General features: G+C 41.8%; 1 protein-coding gene across 2 annotated transcripts; it reads right to left on the reverse strand.

Moving 5' to 3' along the window:
* Positions 1-962: 962 nt before the first annotated feature.
* LOC111974651 (aspartate beta-hydroxylase domain-containing protein 2) lies at positions 963-22,805 on the reverse strand. 2 transcript variants are annotated; one of them, XM_024002550.2, is made up of 4 exons: positions 22,482-22,805; positions 3,827-5,030; positions 3,423-3,536; positions 963-3,265 (listed from the first exon to the last, which is right to left on the reverse strand). In XM_024002550.2, exons 2-4 carry the CDS (start codon positions 4,689-4,691, stop codon positions 3,156-3,158), a joined length of 1,089 nt encoding a protein of 362 aa, XP_023858318.1. In that variant the 5' UTR covers positions 4,692-5,030; positions 22,482-22,805; the 3' UTR covers positions 963-3,155. The 2 variants fall into 2 exon arrangements, with proteins under 2 accessions (XP_023858318.1, XP_023858320.1); XM_024002552.2 differs by lacking the exon at positions 22,482-22,805 and adding an exon at positions 22,035-22,458.
* Between the last annotated feature and the right edge of the window lie 1,217 nt (positions 22,806-24,022).

The following is a 24,022-nucleotide window of genomic DNA, read 5'->3' on the forward strand; positions in this document are numbered from 1 at the left end:
CAAATCGCAGTTTTATGCAGATGGACCAAATTACAAAACAGCCTGAGAAACTACTCAAACTATGCTGAACAAAAATATAAATTCATCAATTTCAAAGATTTGACTGAGTTACAGTTCATAAAAGGAAATCAGTCAATTTAAATAAATTCATTTGGCCTTAATCTATGAATTTCACATGACTGGACAGGGGTGCCTTGGAGGGCACAGGGCCACCCAATAGAGAGCCAGGCCCATTGAATCAGAAATGAGTTTCCCCCCACAAAATAGCTTTATAACAGACAGAAATACTCATCAGCAGAAATATGTGGTATTGTGTTGTGTGACAAAACTGCACATTTTAAAGTGGCCTTTTATTGTCCTCAGCACAAGGTGCACCTGTGTAATGATCATGCTGGTTAATCAGCTTCTTGATATGCCACACCTGTCAGGTGGATGGAAATGTTCACTGACAGGGATGTAAACAAATGTATGCACAATTTGAGAGAAATAAGCTTTTTGTGCATATGGAACATTTCTGAGATGTTTTATTTCAGCTCACGAAACATGGGACCAACACTTTACATGTTGCGTTTACATTTTTGTTCAGTATACTTAGTCATATGTAGAAGAGTAGTAGCTCCAGAACAGGTGTTCATTCCAGTAACCATTTTTTTTTTTTACAGACTTCACACTTTTCTTTCTTTTTTACAGTACATTATAATTCCTCTGCTGCTAAGGTTGAGTAGCGTAGGTTTGTTAGTGTACTGGCCTTGCTTTGCTTCAGCGGAATCTCCATATTCACCTCTCCATCTGCTCATACTGAATATGGCACACCTACGCCTCCTGGTGCCACTAATATGAAACTGCAGAACAACATTCTACCCAATGGTACTGATTTGCAGATACACACTGAATACATAAGCGGTTACAACAGTGTTATCATGCACAAAATATATTATGAATTCAAGACTGAAGTTGTCTGATTCAGATAATTTGCCATTTATTAAATACTGTTCAAAATGAGTACAAATGCCACAAATATGACTATTGGGGAAGAATATCACCAAACATTTGATATGCAGCTGAAAAATCACAGAATGGTATAAAATGTTACTGAACAATAGCCAAACCACTTGATAAACATTTCAAATATCTAAAAAGTAATGTCTCAAAATGACAAATACTCGGGAGAGAAGATGACATTGCAGTACCAGTAAATTAAGATGACACAATAACTACCGATTGTAAGACAATTATATTTCAAAACCTCTCAGATATGTTTTGTACTCCAACTATATTTACATAAATACAAAGTTGATATCAAATACAACCAACCATATTACAACCATTAATTAGATAATTTACCAAATACAGTGGCATGTATTCATGGCTGTCAAGGGAAGCCAGGCTCCCCCAAAAAATGTACCAAGAAAATAACATAAATGATTTTATCATTCATCTCTGTTTCATAATTTTCCTTCAATTCGCAAGAGGCTGAATGTATCTCAGAGGAGAAAGCATCTGAACAAGCGAAACAGCGCCCCCTCTGTCGCTCTACATGTATGCCATCTATCTGATTCTGTCTGGTCCCAACGACAGCCAGCATCAGATAGATGTATGACATTGTTGCCGCCCCCAGCATTGAATGGAAAGCAAGGAAAGCCTGCGAGCATTTGGCCTCCCTTGATAATTTTTGTTTTTAAAAGTTGCTCATCGTTGAGCTAAACGGTCCTGGCGCACCAAAAAAAAGTGTCAAGGGAAGCCAGCTTGGATTTTGGCGTCACTACTATCAAATCCCATTGACAGCATACATCATTGATAGAAACAAGTTGATTGTTGCATCTCGTTGTGTTGTTGTCTTCCAGTGACTAGCTAGCTAGCTAGCTTTCCGTTTCCTAAATTAGCCATGKCGATAGGGATTTGGACTTGTTGTTTTACTTAATTATCTGTACTGGCCAATGATTATAACGGCATTCTGACCATTCATTCATACATTGTTGTGACACTGGCCTGAGAGGATGTTAGTTCAACATGTAGCTAGATGTAGAAGGCTAATGTTATCTAGCTAATATTGCCCATGAATGGAAGTTAGGCCAGCATGTGTTTTAGCCAGCTAGCCTAGGACAACAAAAAATAAAAGCGTGTACTGTATGATAGACCGTTTCGTCAAAATGAAAGAGGAGGATGGCATTGGCATTTTTCTACAAGTAGGGTGAGTCAACATATTATTCTACTTGCACAAACGCGCACACGTACAAAGAAATTAGAACAATGGACAGCCACATCATGTTTAGCTTACGTTGATTGGACTAAATTGTTTTTGGTATCTTTTAGGTCACTGTATTAGACTAAGCAGAGGTGATTTGATGATGTTGAAATGGTACTGGAATAGTCAGAAACATTAACTTGCTTGACCATGCTGTAGGTCATGTAACTGTCTGTTACATGCAATATGCTTTGTGGACTGAACCGGACAGAGGTTGCTATCCGGTTTTGTGATTAAACAAAGGTGGTTCAATTTATTCTGCCACTGTCTTCTTATTGTCTCAGTCTTTAGACCTATATATCACAGTCGCAAGGCATATGAATTAACAGGTTATAGAGCAAACAACGCAATTATCACAACACATAGGTTGTAATATGGCTTTTTTTTCTGGCTTCCCCAGTGATTTCCCCACTACTGCAAATACAACCATTTCTCCTGTGTAGCAACAACACAGGCAGTCTCTAGCAAATCATTTGATCTCTGAAAAACATTTTCTATGTGCTTATCCAACTGTTTTTGTGAAAGCTGTATTGATTTCTAAAGGAGAGCACAGTAAACTATCACACACGGGCAGGGATAATCACAGATATAAGGATTGGGGCTGTAAACATTCAAATGTAACATTTTACATTACGTCTGTTTGGTCAAAGTCAGTAGGTGCTAAGGGAGAGTTACAGGGAGAGAGCCAATTCCAACACGACAGAGAATATGTACACAGTGAGTGTGGGAACGGAACAAGAGACAAAGAAGATCTCTCACCTCACTCACACTGTTCTTCTCTACTTTTCTCACCAACTCTCTCTTCAATTCTGACACATTCTCTCTGTCTCTCTTTAACTCTCTGTGTTTCTCTGTAGCTCTGTCTCTCGTTCTCTCTCCCCCCCCCACCCCACAGCACCCCACCGTCTGCTCAGCGTCCAGGGGTGAAGATGTAGTCCAGAGCCTGCCTCTCAGCAGCTGCCACATTAGGGTGCCAGAGGTCCACCATGAAGACCACCCTGGGGCCGTCCTCTGGGCTGCCTGAACATAGCGAAAACACAGATTCATGTTTTCCTCCAATCAACCCTTTATAACAGCTTAATAACACTTTGTCAGAATATTATAAACACACACACGCAACCCAGGGTAGAAAAAGGCAACCCCTTTCATCCCTCACAAACAGCTGTCCCTCTCTCACCCTCATGGAATGCCCTGTGGAGGAAGGAGTCATCAAACAGCAGACAGCTCCCCTCAGACCAGCACTGCGGCTCCCCTCCAACTACCAGCTCACAGGAAGAGGGCACTCTAAGACCTACAGAGGACAGACAGCAAGTCAGTCTATATAATTACTAAAGAAACCAAGGAAAATATTGTATGACACAAACACATATGAATATATTCTAAAATGTCAGCTGTATATGCTGCAAGCAAAGCAAGCTTTAAAACCAACCATACTATAGTGAAAATCATTATTATCGTTGTAATACTTTCACAAAGACAGGTGAACACATACATATGGGAGCCAGGTGCATTTTGGGAGCCAGGTGCATCCCTATATTTAACAGTGTTGTAGCCCTCCAGGGAGCTCCCTCCATTTCTTACCCAGGTGGCAGCGCAGCCTGACGTTGGTTGGGCCGTAATGCTCAGTGATCAGGGCTCCGGGGGTCAGCACAGAGAAGCAGGCGTTTCCAAACACGTTGTTGGCAATGAAGGTGCGCAGCTGGCCCAGCACCCTCCAGGCCCGGGGGCACCTCCTGGCGTTGAGGGCCAGCGGAGTTCCCTGGTTCACCAGGTAGAAGGTCCACCACTGGCCATGGGGGGTGCTGTTGGCCTTCCAGCCCGGAGGCAGGGAGGAGCCAGCCCGCGCTGGTGGGGCATGGTAGATGTTCTCAAATTCAGCCAGCARAGCAGGGAAGCTCCTCTCCAGCAGCTCCACGTCGTGTTTCTGTGCGTCCCGGGAGAAGAAGGGTGCTGAGGGCAGGTCAGGGAGGAAGAACACCTCTGGCCTCTGGATGGTGGGCCGGCTGGTGAGGTAGCGGCCCTGGTCTCGTACCCCTTTATGTACCCTACCCATGCCTGACCAGGTGTAGCGTTTGGCGTAATCCTGCAAGCTGTGGTACAGCCTCTGATTAAGACCCTCCCCTGTGTTGGTGCAGCGAAAACACTCGGTGGACTGGCAGTAAGCAAAGCCGTTCTGCTCCTCCACCCCTGACACCGGCCTGCCTTTAGCCCTACCATCTCCATCTGTGCTGATCAAGGCCCCCCCACCCCCCCCTACTCGACTGGGCTCATTGCTGTACCCCCCMCGCAGGGGAGAGGAGCTGTGCTCACGACCTACCCTGTAACAGTACCACACAAAGAGCAGCAGCAGGCACATGGCTGTACCAAAGGCACTGGACTCACAGTCCCTCATAGACTGCATCCCTCCAGCCACCATCTCCCTCACCCTTTCTAGTGACCACTCCATGCTGGCTCCTCGCTAAAACCCCTGACAGTCTGGTCTGGAGAAACTACTGTTGAAAAGGTCAATGACCAAATCTGTCTGACTGAAAATGTATTTTAGAGGAAAATCTTCCACAGGGTGTCTGAAAGGCTACTTCCAATAAACTCTTATCATCCCCCCTGCTGGATGCAGTCTGACACTATCTGATGACACACAAAGGCTCCAGTCCAGACATTTCAGCACTCAGGGATGAGGGGAGGGCTCCCCCTGCATGGTGTCTGGCTGTGCGGTATTTGTGCTGCTCCCTCCCTTTTTCATTTTAGACAAATGCAGACAGACAACATACCTCAGAGTGTCTGGCCTCTGCATCAGAAAGAGAGGGAAGGAAAGATAGGGAAAAGGTCATTAGACATAAGCATTGCACAAAAAAATACACTCAAGACTTTAGGCAGCATCTAATACAGAAGTAGAGTACCAACATGCAGATGTCATTGCAAGTTCAGTTTTCCACACGACTTCCCCCACTTAGCTGGTTTAATACGGAACTAACTCCCACCCTCTGCACCACCCTTTGTGCAAACTCCCACCCCCACACTCAGCTCTGGACACCCACAGTGCACCATGCACACACCCATACGGATGGCATTTCAAATTCAGGTCTCCACACACCTCCGCACTGCATTGTACAAAGCCATGAGTCACATTTCATGCATATGACTCATGGCTTCATGGATAATTTTTTCGGGATGGTAAAACGTTTGTGTAAACTTAAACGACTAAAACCAGATATAAAAGTATGTAGAACATATCATGGAGCAATATATATTTAAATAAGATCATCTTTGAGAACTAACAATCACCAAAATAAAAACTAGACAAGGAGAATTAAAAAAAAATGGCATGGCATTGACTTTGTTATAATGTTCGAGTCAATCAGATAGCATAAGAATAGCTAAATGTATAGAATTGCAGGAAACTAGTTTTAAAACTATAAATTCTATCAGCCCCATGGCAAAATGTGTAGAATTGCAGGAAATGACCTATGAAACTGCAATTTTTCTCTCAGCGCCATGACGAAATGTGTAGAATTGCAGGAAATTAGCTTTAAAACGAAAATGTTGTCTCTATGGCCTTTAAAACGGCACCATTGGCCACGCCCACTACCCCCCCACACTAACTTTGCCACCGCTGCTGGAAAAAATCCTAGGGGAAACACTGCAGAGAGATAGAGACAGAGTGTGTGACAGAAAGACAGAGCACGTATTCAGATAACATTATGCATGAAACATAAATAGACAGTGTTGACATCTGCCTACATGAATCAATGGTGAGAGCAGCTCTAAGGCTATGTATACTAAACGAGAGCCACTACGGTGTTCTAGAATAGCACTACTGTACTGGCTTGTTATACATTAGGGACAGTTAGAAATGTACTGGGGGTGTGCTGGTCCAATTCTAGGTGTCCAAAAGAAAAATGCACCACCCTCCCAAACATAAAACATATTTTCACATGACCCTCCCCTTGTACTGTAAAACCTTTTTTTCACACCCTGCCCCCTCATAAAATTAACTCAAAAATAATGATTACCACCATAACTAACAATAACTGTAGCAACCCTGTGTTTATAAACGTGGATTTCGACTTTACCACTTCAGCTAACGAGCCTGGAGGTTAAGGGTTTGCCGACCACCACATCACTCTCCACGCCTGTATCATTATACTACGATCAGATCCGTCTGCAGACAATGATCAGCTAGGGGGAAATCAGCTTTTCTACATTTTGATGCTTTATTTATAATCATATAAAATATATACAACACATTTTCCATCAACAGGTTGTGCCAATGCACCACACAAAACCAGTAAGCAACGCATAACCGCACAATGATTACAGACTTCAAGTGCTTATCTACAACACAATCAAGAAGAGTATGTCAATCTCGACATCCCTCCTTACTCAGTATTGAAACTTTTGTGTTTTGTAACAGATGTCTCTTTTTCCATTCATTGAATGGCCGTTGCGCAGTTTGGGTGCTGGAATTATATTAGAGTGGAGTGGTTGAATGTGAGCAGGTAGCCTACAGGAGACTTTTGAAGTAGCTTAAATCAGATTAGAACACCCCCCCCCCCCCCCCCCACAAAAGTAACTTTGTTACAAATACATCTGTACATAATACATTTGTATTTTATAATACATTTGTATTCTAACATTTGGATTCATTGGATTTTTTTTCTTTTTCTTTGATGTCCACTCCAATACCTTGACTTTGTTGTCCTTAAGCCATTTTGCCACAACTTTGGAAGTATGCTTGGGGTCATTGCCCATTTGGAAGACCCATTTGCGACCAAGCTTTAACTTCCTGACTGATGTCTTGAGATGTTGCTTCAATATATCCACATCATTTTCCTGCCTCATGATGCCATCTATTTTGTGAAGTGCACCAGTCCCTCCTGCAGAAAAGCACCACCACAACATGATGCTGCCACCACCGTGCTTCACGGTTGGGATGGTGTTCTTCTGCTTGCAAGCCTCCACTTTTTACCTCCAAACATAACGATGGTCATTATGGCCAAACAGTTCTATTTTTGTTTCATCAGACCAGAGGACATTTCTCCAAAAAGTACGATCTTTGTCCCCATGTGCAGTTGCAAACTGTAGTCTGGCTTTTTTATGGCGGTTTTGGAGCAGTGGCTTCTTCCTTGCTAAGCGGCTTTCAAGTTATGTCGATATAGGACTTGTTTTACTGTGGATATAGATACTTTTGTATCTCTTTCCTCCAGCATTTTCACAAGGTCCTTTGCTGTTGTTCTGGGATTGATTTGCACTTTTCGCACCAAAGTACGTTCATCTCTAGGAGACAGAACACGTCTGTGTGGTCCCATGGTGTTTATACTTGCGTACTATTGTTTGTACAGATGAACGTGGTACCTTCAGGCGTTTGGAAATTGCTCCCAAGGATGAACCAGACTTGTGGAGGTAAAAAAAAAAAAAAAACTGAGGTCTTGGCTGATTTCTTTTGATTTTCCCATGATGTCAAGCAAAGAGGCACTGAGTATGAAGGTAGGCCTTGAAATACATCCATAGGTTCACCTCCAATTGACTCAAATGATGTCTATTAGCCTATCGGAAACTTCTAACGCCATGACATAATTTTCTGGAATTTTCCAAGCTGTTTAAAAAGGCACAGTCAACTTAGTGTATGTAAACTGCTGACCCACTGGAATTGTGATACAGTGAATTATAAGTGAAATAATCTGTCTGTAAACAATTGTTGGAAAAATGACTTGTGTCATGCACAAAGTAGATGTCCGAACATACTTGCCAAAACTATAGTTTGTTAACAAGAAATGTGTGGCGTGGTTGAAAAACGAGTTTTAATGACACCAACCTAAGTGTATGTAAACTTCCGACTTCAACTGTATGTGTGTTGTGTCAGTATGCATGTGTGTGTTATGTGTGTTATGTGTGTATGTGGTTTTGTGTGGGCAATACCATAGAGGCAATACCAGAATAAGTTATCTAATGGTTCCTTCTCTTCGCAGCAAAATCTGCAAAGCTAACATGGTTGTATGCCCCATATCAGTGCCGTGAGAAAGTATTTGCCTCCTTTCTGATTTTCTCTATTTTTGCATATTTTTGATAGGTAATGTTATCAGCTCTTCAACCAAAACCTACTATTAGATAAAGGGAACCTGTTCAAATAACACAAACCAAATATTTTTTTATTTAATTAACAAAGTTATGCAACACTCAATTCCCCTGTGTGAAAAAGTAATTGCCCCCTTACACTCAATAACTTGTTGTGCCAAAATTAGCTGCAATGACTGCAACCAAATGCTTCCTGTAGTTGTTGATTAGTCTCTCACATTGCTGTCGAGGAAATTTGGCCCACTCTTGCATGCAGAACTGATTTAACTTAGCGACATTTGTGGGTTTTCAAGCATGAACTGCTCGTTTCAAGTCCTGCCACATCATCTCAATTCGGATTAGGTCTGGACTTTGACTAGGCTATTCCAAACCTTCAAATGTGTTGCTTTTTAGGCATTTTCATGTAACCTTGATTGTGTATTTTGGATCATTATCTTGCTGCATGAACCATCTGCGCTTCAGCTCACAGACGGATGGCCTGACATTCTCCTGTAGAATTCTCTGATACARAACAGAATTCATGGTTCTATTAAGGCAAGTCATCCAGGTCCTGAAATAGCAAAGCATCCCCAAACCACCACCATGCTTGACTGTTAGTATGAGGTACTTACTGTGGAATGCAGTGTTTGGTTTTTGCCAGGCATAATGGGACCCATGTCATCCAAAAAGTTTCCCAAAAAGCACCTGGAAGCACCTGGATGGTCATCACCACTCTAAGAAAAATGCTACATGCACAGATGATTCAAAAGTCTAACTTTTTGGATGACATCGGTCCCATTATGCCTGGCAAAAACCAAACACTGCAGTATCAAAAATTGTCAAAATATGAGAAAAATAAGGGGGTAAATGCTTTTTCACAGCACTGTACATAACAGTCTATTAATGGCAAGAATTTTGTATAATAAAAAACTAAATTTTGAAACAAGCGTTGTTTTGTGTATCAGTTCATAAACCATGTGCCATGGAATCGGCACATCAAAAATCTAAACTATTTTGCAACCTGTAAAAGATTTTGATCCTCAAATTAAAGCGTGTATATTTTTGTATTTATGACAATTTTTGGAGGCCGATTTTGGTCTTTAATAAAGGGCAGACAAGTTCCCTACCTTCTCCCCTTTCCACTTGCCTCTTCCATTTTTGAGTTAACGCTGAAATCAGTTGGTTGTAATTTGGGAAAGGGGAGAAGAGCAAACATTTCTATATTTTTGTTAACGGCACGTGACATAACTCCACCTTCCCTATTTATAAGATAATACCTTATTTTTTCCCCATAAAGAATGCTTTTTAAAATGTTTATTACATTTTAGTAATTTAGTAGACGCTCTTATCCAGAGCAACTTACAGGAACGATAAGGGTTAAGTGCCTTGCTCAAGGGCACATTGACAGAGTTTTCACCTAGCTCAGGGATTCAAACCATAGACATTTCAGATACTGGTCCAACACTCTTAACCACTAGGCTACCTGCTGCCCCATAAAAAGGTAATACATCTCAAAAGTTAAATGACAAATATTTAGGCTATATTGGCACATTAGTTTCTAGGTCGAGGAATAGCCGGTCTGATCCAGAAAGCAGGCAGAACACACGTTAAGCTTTCCTGAATAACTGGCAGAGGTGGGACCAAGTCACTATTATTCGAGTCACAAGCAAGTCTCAAGTCACAAGGTCCGAATCTCAAGTCGAGTCCCAAGTAGAACGGGTCGAGTCCAAGTCGTGCATTCTAAGAGCAAGTGAAGTCGAGTCACAAGCCAAGTATAGAAAAAAACTATCTATACATGCAATGACTTGTTCAAGTACAAATTGAGACGCTGAGACCATAAGGTTCGATCTGACATTTTTGTCAAAAATGAGTTAGTCACATATAATAGATCTTTAGATGGTTATTCATATGTTTGTGAAGTTAGATTTTTGAAAAAGTTAATTTKAAAATTTGAAAATTTGAAAAACTACAGCTTTCTATCTGCATAAACTAATTTGAACTTGGTGCTATAAGGTTGTATCTGCAATCCAATCAGAAGCCTGAACAAATACAGAAGGACCAATCAGAACACGTCTTTGCCATCTCCCTCTAAGTATGGTCTAGGCTAGTCTAGTGAGAAATAATGGCACGCAAGCAAAAAAAATAACACTGTCAGAAATCTTAAAGTAAATGATGTCACATCGTTGTTCAGTGATGACAGTAATTCGTCTGATGATCGTAATACATTTCTTAACGTATTTGATGATGAGTACTGACTATCTTGGTACAATAGTGATATTATATCATGTATGTATTCAAATAGCTACAGTCTTCTTAAAAACTGAACAAGTCTAATTCAGAAGTGTCAGATAGAACCGTTGCGATTGCACCCTCCTGAAAAAACAGATTTACACATGCCTCAGTATTTTGATACTCTGCACTTTAGGTGAGGACCTTAAGGTGAGGGTCTACATCCAAGATGGCGTAGGAGTCAGACATGTGTTTTGTCTTGTCATGTGTAAATATAGTTTTTCCTTGTTTTTTTTGTATATATTTTATTATCACTTTCCATCTACGGACTGAATATACTCTCCTGCAACCCGCCTCACCCAATGTGGTACAGATCTGCTATATTTATATACTTAAGAACCGGAACCGCCATCAAAAGCTAGCCAGCTAACTGGCTACTAACTAGTGTCAGTTAGCCATTGCTAGGCCCATTTGCTAGGCCCATCTCCCGRCTAGCAGTAGAGGCCCATCAACCACTCCTTGGGCTACAATACCTGGACCCCACGCCGACCCATCATGACTGGACTACCGACGTAATTCCGCCCGAGGGTTTTTTTCAACTGACTTTTTCCGTCGCGACATCCCTCAAAAGGCCCTTCTGCTAGCTTGCTAGCTCTGGCCCGCTAGCTGCCTGAAGCCACTCACTGGACTCCTATGATCACTTGGCTACGCATGCCTCTCCCTAACGTCAGTATGCCTTGTCCATTGCTGTTTTGGTTAGTAATTATTGCCTTATTTCACTGTAGAGGCTTTAGCCCTGCTCAATACGCCTTAGTTAACACTTCAGTTCCACCTCCCACACATGCGGTGACATGTGGTTTAAATTATATTTCTAGACAATATCTCTTTCATCGTCACTCTATGCACAGGTTTACCCCCACTGTATTCACATCCTACCATACCTTTGTCTGTATATTATGCCTTGAATCAATTCCACCGTGCCCAGAAATCTGCTCCTTTACTCTCTGTTCTGAACGTACTAGAAGCCCAGTTATTTTAGCCTTTAGCCGTATCCTTATCCTACTCCTCCTCTGTTTCTCTGGTGATGTGGAGGTTACTCCAGGCCCTGCAGTGCCTAGCTCCACTCCCATTCCCCAGGCGCTCTCATTTGTTGACTTCTGTAACCGTAAAGCCTTGGTTTCATGCATGTTAACATTAGAAGCCTCCTCCCTAAGTTTGTTTTATTCACTGCCCTAGCACATTCTGCCAACCCGGATGCCCTAGCCGTGTCTGAATTCTGGGTTAGGAAGACCACCAAAAACCCTGACATTTCCATCCCTAACTATAACATTTTCCGACAAGATAGAACTGCCAAAGGGGGCGTAGTTGCAATCTACTGCAGGGATAGTCTGCAGAGTTCTGTCTTACTATCCAGGTCTGTGCCCAAACAATTTAAGCTTCTACTTTTAAAAATCCACCTCTCCAGAAACAAGTCTCTTACCGTTGCCACTTGCTATAGACCACCTTCTGCCCCCAGCTGTGCCCTGGACACCATATGCGAATTGATTGCSCCCCCATCTATCTTCAGAGCTCGTGCTGTTAGGTGACCTAAACTGGGACATGCTTAACACCCCGGCCATCCTACAATCTTAGCTTGATGCTCTCAATCTCACACAAATTATCAATGAACCCACCAAATACAAYCCCAAATCCGTAAACACGGGCACCCTCAAAGATATCATCCTAAAGAACCTGCCCTCCAAATACACCTCTGCTGTCTTCAACCAAATCTCAGCGATCACTGCCTTATTGCCTGCGCCCATAATGGGTCTGCGGTCAATCGACCACCCCTCATCACTGTCAAACGCTCCCTAAAACACTTCAGCGAGTAGGCCTTTCTAATTGACCTGGTACGGGTATCCTGGAATGACATTGGCCTCATTCCGTCAGTAGAGGATGCCTGGTTATTCTTTAAAAGTGCTTTCCTCATCATCTTAAATAAGCATGCCCCATTCARAAAATGTAGAACCAGGAACAGATATAGCCCTTGGTTCACTCCAGACCTGACTGCCCTTGACCAGCACAAAAACATCCTGTGGCATACTGCATTATCATCGAATAGCCCCGGCGATATGCAACTTTTCAGGGAAGTTAGGAACCAATATACACAGGCAGTTAGGAATGCAAAGGCTAGCTTTTTCAAACAGAAATTTGCATCCTGTAGCACTAACTCCAAAAAGTTCTGGGACACTAAAGTTCATGGAGAATAAGAGCACCTCCTCCCAGCTGCCCACTGCACTGAGGCTCGGAAACACTGTCACCACCGATCAATCCGCGATAACTGACAATTTCAATAAGCATTTTTCTACGGCTGGCCATGCTTTCCACCTGGCTACCCCTACCCCGGTCAACAGCCCTGCACCTCTCACTGCAACTTGCCCAAGCCTCCCCCATTTCTCCTTCACCCAAATCCAGATAGCTGATGTTCTGAAACAGCTGCAAAATCTGCACCCCTACAAATCAGCAGGGCTAGACAATCTGGACACTCTCTTCCTAAAATTATCCGACAAAGTTGTTGCAACCCCTATTACTAGCCTGTTCAACCTCTCTTTCGTATCGTCTGAAATCCCCAAAGATTGGAAAGCTGCATCGGTCATCCCCCTTTTCAAAGGGGGAGACACTCTAGACCCAAACTGCTACAGACCTATATCTATCCTACCCTGCCTTTCTAAGGTCTTCGAAAGCCAAGTTAACAAACAGATCACCGACCATTTCGAATCCCACCGTAAGTTCTCCGCTATGCAATCTGGTTTCCGAGCTGGTCATGGGTGCATCTCAGCCACGCTCGATAAGAGACAATATTGTGCAGCTGTATTTATCGACCTGGCCAAGGCTTTCGACTCTGTCAATCACCACATTCTTATCGGCAGATTCAACAGCCTTGGTTTCTCAAATGACTGCCTCGCCTGGTTCACCAACTACTTCTCTGATAGAGTTCAGTGTGTCAAATCGGAGGGCCTGTTGTCCGGACCTCTGGCAGTCTCTATGGGGGTGCCACAGGGTTCAGTCCTCAGGCCGACTCTTTTCTCTGTATACATCAATGATGTTGCTCTTGCTGCTGGTGACTCTCTGATCCACCTCTACGCAGACGACACCATTTTGTAAACTTCTGGCCCTTCTTTGGACACTGTTAACTAACCTCCAGACGAGCTTCAATGCCATACAACTCTCCTTCCGTGGCCTCAACTGCTCTTAAATGCAAGCAAAACTAAATGCATGCTCTTCAACCGATCGCTGCCCACACCTACCCACCCGTCCAGCATCACTACTCTGGACGGTTCTGACTTAGAATATGTGGACAACTACAAATACCTAGGATTCTGGTTAGACTGTAAACTCTCCTTCCAGACTCACATTAAACATCTCCAATCCAAAATTAAATCTAGAATCTGCTTCCTATTTCGCAACAAAGCATCCTTCACTCATGCTGCCAAACATACCCTGGTAAAACTGACTATCCTACTGATCCTTGACTTCGGCGATGTCTTTTACAAAATAGCCTCCAACACTCTACTCAGCAAATTGGATGCAGTCTATCACAGTGCCATCCGTTTTGTCACCAAAGCCCCATATACTACCCACCACTGCGACCTGTATGCTCTTGTTGGCTGGCCCTCGCTTCATATCCGTCGCCAAATCCACTGGCTCCAGGTCATCTACAAGACCCTGCTAGGTAAAGTCCCCCCTTATCTCAGCTCACTGGTCACCATAGCAGCACCCACCCGCAGCACGCGCTCCAGCAGGTATATTTCACTGGTCACCCCCAAAGCAAATTCCTCCTTCGGCCGCCTTTCCTTCCAGTTCTCTGCTGCCAATGACTGGAACGAACTGCAAAAATGACTGAAGCTGGAGACTCATGTCTCCCTCACTAGCTTTAAGCACCAGCTGTCAGAGCAGCTCACAGATCACTGCACCTGTACATAGCCAATCTGTAAATAGCCCATCCAACTACCTCATCACCATATTGTTATTTATTTATTTTGCTCCTTTGCACCCCAGTACCACTACTTGCACATCTATCACCCCAGTGATTAATTTGCCATACTGTAATAATTGAGCAACTATGGCCTATTTATTGCCTACCTCATTTGCACACACTGTATATAGACTTTCTCTATTGTATTATTGACTGTATGTTTGTTTATTCCATGTGTAACTCTGTTGTTGTTTGTGTCGCACTACTTTGCTTTATCTTGGCCAGGCCGCAGTTGTAAATGAGAACTTGTTCTCAACTAGCCTACCTGGTTAAATAAAAGGTGAAATAAAAAAATAAATAATGGGTTAAGAAAGAAGAATTCACCACAAAACAGTTAATATTCTTAATCAGCAAACCATTTTTGTAGCTGCATATTTATTTATGTTAATCCTCTCTCCCTACATTCGCGCTGCACCCGATCCTATAGCTGTACCACAAATCAGCAACCTGTTCGCTAGCGCAGTGGATCTCAAACTGTTTGACCTGCGTACGACAAAAAGGAGGGGTTCAAAGTTTGCGACCCCCCACGCATGCACGCGCAAATGATGCTTTTTTCAAAACGAAAGATACAGAAATAAACTGCGTTTTCCACCTGCATTTTGAGCTGAAAGTCATTAATGTTAGCAGTCAATATAAACTAGGGATATATTGTCACAATTTTCACTTCTCTGGAGTTCAGAGCAAGCACGATCACACGGCCTACCTATATGCAGCAGGGGTTGCAGGATCGGATGGAAAGCGCGATCGGTCTGTAGTCTTTTTCTTTCTCTCAAATATTGTAATTACAGTGCATTCGGAAAGTATTCAGACCCCTTGACTTTTTACACATTTTGTTACGTTACAGCCTTATTCTAAAATGTATTAAATAAATACAAATCTGCAGCAATCTACACACAATTCCCCATAATGACAAAGCGAAAACAGTTTTGACATTTAAAAAAACAGAAATATCTTATTTACATATGTATTCAGACCCTTTGATATGAGAAATGAAATTGAGGTCAGGTGCATCCTGTTTCATTGATCATCCTTGAGATGTTTCTAAAACTTGATTGAAGTCCACCTGTGGTAAATTTAATCGATTGGACATGATTTGGAAAGGCACACACTCGTCTATATAAGTTCCCACAGTTGACAGTGCATGTCAGAGCAAAAACCAAGACATGAGGTCGAAGGAATTGTCCGTAGAGCTCAGAGACAGGATTTTGTCAAGGCACAAATATGGGGAAGGGTACCAAAACATTTCTGCAGCATTAAAGGTCCCCAAAAGCACAGTGGCCTCTATCATTCTTAAATGGAAGAAGTTTGGAACCACCAAGACTCTTCCTAGAGCTGATCGCCCGGCCAAACTGAGCAATTGGGGGAGAATGGCCTTGGTCAGGGAGTTGACCAAGAACCCGATGGTCACTCTGACAGAGCTCTAGAGTTCCTCTGTGGAGATGGGAGAACCTTCCAGAAGGACAACCATCTCTGCAGCACTCCACCAATCAGGCCTTTATGGTAGAGTGGCCAAACGGAAGCCACTCCTCAGTAAAAGACACATGACAGCTCACTTGGAGTTTGTCAAAAAGGCACKTAAAGACTCTCAGACCATAAGAAATAAGATTCTCTGGTCTGGTGAAACCAAGATTGGACTTTTTGGCCTGAATGTCCAGCGTCACATCTGGAGAAAACCTGGCACCATCCCTACGGTGAAGCATGGTGGTGGCGGCATCATGCTGTGGGGATGTTTTTCAGTGGCAGGGACTGGGAGACTAATCAGGATTGAGGCAAAGATGAACAGAGCAAAGTACATAGAGATCCTTGATGAAAACCTGCTCCAGAGCATTCAGGACCTCAGATTGTGGTGAAGGTTCACCTTCCAACAGGACAACGACCCTAAAGCTTCTTATGGCTGCAATCCCGCTACCGGAATCGATATGACAACAGCCAGGGATAGTGCAGGGCGCCAAATTCAAACAACAGAAATCTCATAATTAAAATTCCTCAGACATTCATGTGTCTTATATCATTTTAAAGGTAATCTTGTTGTTAATCCCACCAAAGTGTCCGATTTCAAATATGCTTTTCAGCGAAAGCACTACAAACGATTATGTTAGGTCACCACAAAACCACAATAAGCACAGCCATTTTTCCAGCGAAAGATAGCTTTCACAAAAAACAGAAATAGATAAAATTAATCACTAACCTTTGATTATCTTCATCGGATGACACTCATAGGACTTCATGTTACACAATACATGCATGTTTGTTTATAAAGTTCATATTATATAAAAAAATCTTTTACATTGGCGCGTTAGATTCACTAGTTCAAAAACATCCAAGTGATATGCATAGCCTCATCGTTTCAACAGAAATACTCATCATAAATGTAGATGATAATACAAGTTATACACATGGAATTATAGATATACCTCTCCTTAATGCAACCGCTGTGTCAGATTTCAAAAAAACTTTACGGAAAAATAAACCATGCAATAATCTGAGACGGAGCTCAGAACAATAGCCAAATAGCCGCCATGTTGGACTCAACAGAAACCAGAAAATACATGATAAATGTTTCCTTACCTTTGATGAACTTCATCAGAATACAGTCCTAGGAATCCCAGGTCCACAAAAATGCTTGATTTGTTCGATAAGGTCTGTTATTTATGTCCAATTAGCTACTTTGAATTGTTACCAAACTCCCTAACCAAAAGTCTCAAAGCGCGTCCACTATAACGTGACGAAATGTCCAAAAGTTCCGTTACAGTCAGTAAAACATGTCAAACGATGTACTGAATCAAGCTTAGAATGTTGTTAACATACATCTTGAATAACGTTCCAACCGGAGAATTACATGACTTCAGTTGACCGATGGAAGGAGCTACCTCTCACATGAACGCGCCAGTTCAATGCGTGGGCACCTCATGGGAAGTGATTACTCATTCCTGTCTCCTTCGGCCCCCCTTCACATTAGAGTCATCAGACAAAGTTCTATTGACTGTTGACATCTAGTGGAAGCCGTAGGAAGTGAAAACTCATCCATATCTCGCTGTGATTTCAATGAGAGCTTGGTTGAAAATCTGCCACCCCTAGAAAAAATCCAAACAGAAAGTGTAACTTCTCAGGTTTTTGCCTGCCATATGAGTTCTGTTATACTCACAGACACAATTCAAACAGTTTTAGAAACTTCAGTGTTTTCTATCCAATACTAATAATAATATGCATATATTAGCAACTATGACATAGGAGCAGGCCGTTTACTCTGGGCACCTCTGTGCACCTTTCATCCAAGCTACTCAATACTGCCCCTTCAGCCATAAGAAGCTAAGAACACACACAACACAAGAGTGGCTTTGGCACAAGTCTCTGAATGTCCTTGAGTGGCCCAGCCAGAGCCCGGAATTGAACCCGATCTAACATCTCTGAAGAGACCTGAAAATAGCTGTGCAGCGACGCTCCCCATCCAACCTGACAGAGCTTGAGAGGATCTGCAGAGAAGAATGGGAGAATCTCCCCAAATACAGGTGTGCCAAGCTTGTAGCGCCACACCCAAGAAGACCCGAGGCTGTAATCGCTGGCAAAGGTCCTTCAACAAAGTACTGAGTAAAGGGTCTGAATACTTATGTAAATATGATATTTTCATTTTTTTTTTTTGATACAGTTGATAAAATTTCTATAAACCTGTTTTTGCTTTGTCATTATGGGGTAGTGTGTAGATTGAGGGTAAACAAACAATTTAATCAATTTTAGAATAAATCTGTAACCTAACAAAATGTGGAAAAAGTAAAGGGTTCTGAAGGCACTGTAATTCACCAGAATATATTACATCTTCATCGCATAAGTACTGAAGCTAGTGCGATGTTAGATATATAGCCAGTACCACCTCTGAAGTATATAATTATAACTAGGGTTGTTGCAGTGACCGTATTACCAGCGGTCACAAGTCATGAAGGCAGTCAAATTCCACATGACCATTTACTTACGGTATTTAGGCTTGTCTAAGCTCTGATGCTGGTCATTAGTAGCCTACCAAACAAGCTAACTGTCTGGTACTCAGCACTATATTGTCCCTCTACTCTCTCTGACATCATTGCAAATGTATTTGAAAATCTAATCAAACACTTCATGTTGCGCAACATTTCTATAGGCTATGCAATTGCGGGAGAAAAGAGAGTGATGGCCACTAATAAAAAGAGGAGGATCCCATGAGCTTTCTATAGACTAGGCCTACTATATTTATTTATCTTTCCTAATATTAAGCACATTGCTTATATTTACAACAGAAGTATTGCCAACCTTTCCTGGCATGAAAATAAACCACAGGAAAAGCGTCCATTCGCTATTTAAGTGCATAGATTACATGTATTTTTTCCGCTGCCCCTGTTTCGATACAGGTGCATGATAATGGTCCATTCTAAACCATAAATGTCACACATATATTGTTTAGTATATGTAAAGACAAGATTAAATCAAGAACAGTCTGATTAATTATATATCATCACTTGTGAATGATGCCCAGCATAAGAAACAATACCTGTTTTTGCGACTTGTTCAAATCATAGTCACACACCTCATGTAGCTTAGCCCATAGGCTTATATGTTTTAATAAGGTTTGCATCACAACTAAAGTGGCCAAATAATTTCTTGAAATTAAGCACATTAATCCGCTTTACTCGTGAGTTTCAAGTTTGAGTAAGATCCTTTTCAACATAAAAATGCACCTTTATAATAAAAGCATTACATGCATAATTGCATTTGCGGTCACTTTTGATAATGGTGTTTTCCGCTAATGGAACATTTGCGCGTATAGCCTTCTACCATGTGCGCATGGCTGCGCTTATAAGGTGAAGAAATACCATAATAGTTTATCAACATTTTAAGCTAAACGTTCTGATCTGTTGCGTCAGCCACATTGCATAAACAAGGTTTTTTGATGCTAGTTGTTGTATTAATTTGGGATCTATCCCATCCCACAACTGTCCCACTGTTTGGAATATTTATTTCTCGCACAGAATAGGTCGACTTTTGTACTATGGGGGATAGTACATTGGCAGGCTATAGTTTTTGCTGTTCATTAGGCCTACTCATCTTGTTGGCTGACGGAAAGTAAATGTGGACAGTTCATCCAATATCTTCAATATGCACCTCGTAATTGGATATGGCACAACGCAGCACTCAAGGCCGCAAACGGCATGGAATTTTTAGGGTGCATTACGGCCACAAAGGCGATGCCGCCATGAAATTCGAGGCATTATCAAGTGCTTGTCAAATTGTGAATGAGAGACTAATGAAGTGTGTACAGCCTGCGCAAAAAAACAAAGCAGAGCTCATGCCTTTGAAGCAACTTTTTTCAAATAATGATTAGTCTCACCATGCAGCCTTACAATGTATTAATAATCAAAACATATAGCCCAACATTTGTAGAACAACTAAAGTTACATGAATAACTCTAAATTATACATATTGGAGTACCTATTTCTTTGTTAACCGCTCAACACAGAATAGCCGCATGTGCGCACTCCCTCAAATCATTTGGAGAAAATATTTATTTTATTCAGCTTTGTTCAATTGTATTATTCATACTATAAAATAATATAAAATAATGCCACGGAATTATAAGTAAATCTTGTCTGTTAAACTAGTGTAGCCGAGTCATAGCCACATCAGGACAAGTCAGAGTATGCTATTATTTTTTTCTGAAATAGACTACATTTTCTTCATATCATGCTTCTTTAGACATGTCTAAAATAAATTATGGATTTATTGTTAAGGTGTAGGCTATATTACATGGATTTATTCGAGTTTTTAAAATGGCTTGTAGGCTATGTGCGGAAGCAAGGGGATCCGTAATGTGTTTGTTAATTAACGGTCAATTACCGTGAGACCGACAGTTATTTGCTTGACAATCACCAGCTGACAACATTTCGTGACCGCCACAGGACTACTTGAAACAGGCCTACTAGGCCTACCTGAAATATGAAAATAATCAATGAAATCACCAGGTAGCCTATTGTTCTGGCAAAAATGCCTCCGTAGCAGATTGCTAGACTGAATTGTATATGGATATTATTAACATAGGTAGGCTACTCTGTTTTTGCCAGCATCCCCTCAAAACCTTCTCACTGCGCTACTGTAGCTCACCCAACCTGTGTTAATTGACAGTTTGCTGGTCCAATCAGAGGGCAGAGTGTGCGTTTCACTAGCTAATCTGTTTATTTGCAAGTGCGATACTGTCTCTGGCTGTGTGGAGAGTAGCCTAATAGCAAAGCCACTAGACTCTGTGCCACAAAATAAGTGACAAAACATTACAAATCCTGGCCAGATAATTTCAAGTAATCAGTCGGGTCCCGAGTCTTGAGGCTCCAAGGTGAAGTTATTTTCTTGAGTCAGACTCGAGTCCAAGTCATGTGACTCGAGTCCACACCTCTGATAACTGGGCCTGCTGGGAGCATATGACAACTTGGGAGAATGGTTCAGCAACAGACAACGCATCAGAAGTAAAAATACAGACAGACTGGCCTGCTACTGTGCCTTTCTATAATCTGTCAAGAGTAGACCCACAACTGATCCAAATGGAATGAAACATTCAAATAACAGGGCTTTTGCGCCATTATTCAAATGACCTTTTCCACTGCAGTGTACAGCCTAGAGTAGAATTATACTCACTTGAAAACAATAATGCAATTATTAATTGGATTGTGGTGTTGTAAGCTAGGTAGGATAATTTGATTGTTCTTAAACAAGATCAATAAGAGAGCTTTTTGAATTGCATGTCTTCACTGTTCTTTCATGCAATGATGCACCTGGCCTCTCCTCTGCTTGTCAGCTATTCCTCAATTTTGTGGATTTATTTTGAAAAATGCAGATTTTAATTATTTTGTGTGGTATGATTTCTACTTAACCTACTGCAGATCTGGACAAACGATCCACCTGCCACTATTGTCACTATGAATACAGGGCAGGATAGACAGTTGATTGGTAGACTATATTGACCTGTGTGTGGTATAGTAAGCATGTGGAAAAAGCATAGGGCATAAGGGAAGTACCAAAACACCTTGATAGGGGAGGCGCATGCAAGCAGAATAGGAAATCTGGCAATATGGAAGACAATATATAGTAACACCTGCAGAATGGCGAATGTAAATGAGGGGGAAAAAACGCACTACCCTCCCCTGTGCAAACAAAAAAAACAACACTCCCCAAAGCAATTTTTTTTTTGACCCACCCCCCCAGTACTGTACATTTCGAACTGTACCTTAGTAAAGTGAAACAGGATCATGGCAATGTAAACAACCATGATGTGCATGAAGAGAACAAAGGATTAGCACCAGCATATATACATGAACAGTAACTGCAGTATGAAGCACCCACAATCACGAGTCACGACACAGACGAAAAGATACACTGTCACAAGAATACTATGCACTGCATGCAGTAAACATAAACACGTATAGGCAGAGCTCACAATTTACATAACTTCCTACGCTTCTCCTTCAAAACCCATCTCACCAAGAATGGTCCGGCAAACCTGCTTGGACAGCCAGAACAGCCATCTCCTCTCAAGTGAACACAGCCCCGATCACAGTCCACCGAGACGCACGCCCCCACAGAACCGCTCTGGCACAACTACATAGTTCACTCCACTGAGCTATAGCCTATATACGCTCGTTGTCTGCTGCCGTGCTTTGAGGAACTGTCATATTAAAAAACCCTACAGGAATGGGGACAACCATCCATAACACACTCGTCTCCCCTCCCTTCTCTCAATTTCACCAATATTCCTGCCTCTAATGCCCTCATGCTTGCCTACGTGTCATCATTCAATCGCATAAAATCACCACATAATCTCAGACAGCATCTTGTGTAAAGATCTGTAAAAGCTAGACTTGTAGCCCATAGAAACAACTCGGAACGAATGCAACATGATAGGCCTGCGCAATACCAATAATAACTCACCCAATGTCATGGTTGTGGATGATATCTCGCCTACAGGTTTACCATGTTACCAAGCAACTAGTGTTCTCTTTATCTAGGCTATAAGCCTATAATTACCTGTCAATCATAACTAGGCCCTACTTAACTTGTGTTGTTGCATGACATTCATCGCGATATCTAGTAAACTAACAGCAGGCAAAGCACGTACAAAGCACCGCAGTGCAACAGGAAGTCAGATCAATCTACCCCGGTATAGGCGTACAAGCTAATCTTTAGATTTAAAATTAAACATAGGCCTTCGCAAATAAGAATGTAAATGCTAAATACTTATAAGCTATATGTGTCCGTAAAAATAACCTTAAATCGCCTTGTAATAATGTAGCCAGTAGCCTATAAAACTCTACAAGACAGAAGATTTGGGCAACTCATCCAATCCCTCTACTATTTAAACTACAGTTCCCAACATGCCCTTGTGAACTATGACAGGAACTTACATTTTATGCCACGTTCATATATTATTCGGAACTAGGAAACTCAGAAATGCCCGACTCGCTAACTGGTTGTAGTTAGCAAGTCGGACATTTCTGAGTTTCTTAGTTCCAAATAGTATATGAACGTGGCAATAGTCCACAAACGCTGAGACGCGATACTCCGACGTCCCATTGATCATCATAAATAACCAGTGGCAATTTTAGCATATATATCTTGGTGAGGCAAACTTTAAAAACATTTAAGATGCATGCCAGCAAAGCCACTACACAACACAACACAATACTAAACAATATATGAATTGCACTATAACGGTGACAAACGTGCCCACTAACTGTTAGGGTCTACATAAAATTGTCCCAACAGCAGAGCCTACTTTTCAGCACCATGGAGTGAATCCTTACCACTGCTACACCTGGCTATCAGCGGAGCCTTGTCTTGCAGCGAAACAGTTCATTCAGCCTCATTTACTGCCTTAAAAAAAAACATAGCTGACTTGATTAAACAAATGTGGTGTTTACTGACAATTGAGATGTACAAATTATGGCATAAGGGACGACAAGCGGATAAGAGGCAATCCGTAATTTCGATTGACATTAATGAGCAAGCTGGGACGTACATAGTCAATATAACTATTTGTTCAGCACTTTTGAAATGTACAAAATGTACAGCAACAGAATTCAGAACATGGGCCGTTCTTACAGTGGTCTCCCTGTACACCAAGTCAAAACCGTAGGATAAATAAAGGAGGCATGTAAGCAGACAATGAAAGCTCTTACAATATTCGATGATTACATTTCTCGAAAACAGGTTATGGGTGAAAATTAAGAGGTGAAAGTAGACCAAATTATTAGTTAGGCAAATGGTCTACTAACAGCTTATTACACAACATACACTTAGCATTACTTTATTAGCTACAGTATACATATCTCTCTGGCATATTACATMATTTATGCAGCAGCATAAAATAAATGTGGCGCGACATTCCTTCGTTTGCAAATTTTGTCACCAGAGAAAGAGGATGGATTCACAATTCCGAGTTGGATGACCATTCAAAATGTATTTTCCCAGTC

The sequence above is a fragment of the Salvelinus sp. IW2-2015 genome, linkage group LG15 (assembly GCF_002910315.2).
Source record: "Salvelinus sp. IW2-2015 linkage group LG15, ASM291031v2, whole genome shotgun sequence".
In the NCBI taxonomy this organism is placed as follows: domain Eukaryota; kingdom Metazoa; phylum Chordata; class Actinopteri; order Salmoniformes; family Salmonidae; genus Salvelinus; species Salvelinus sp. IW2-2015.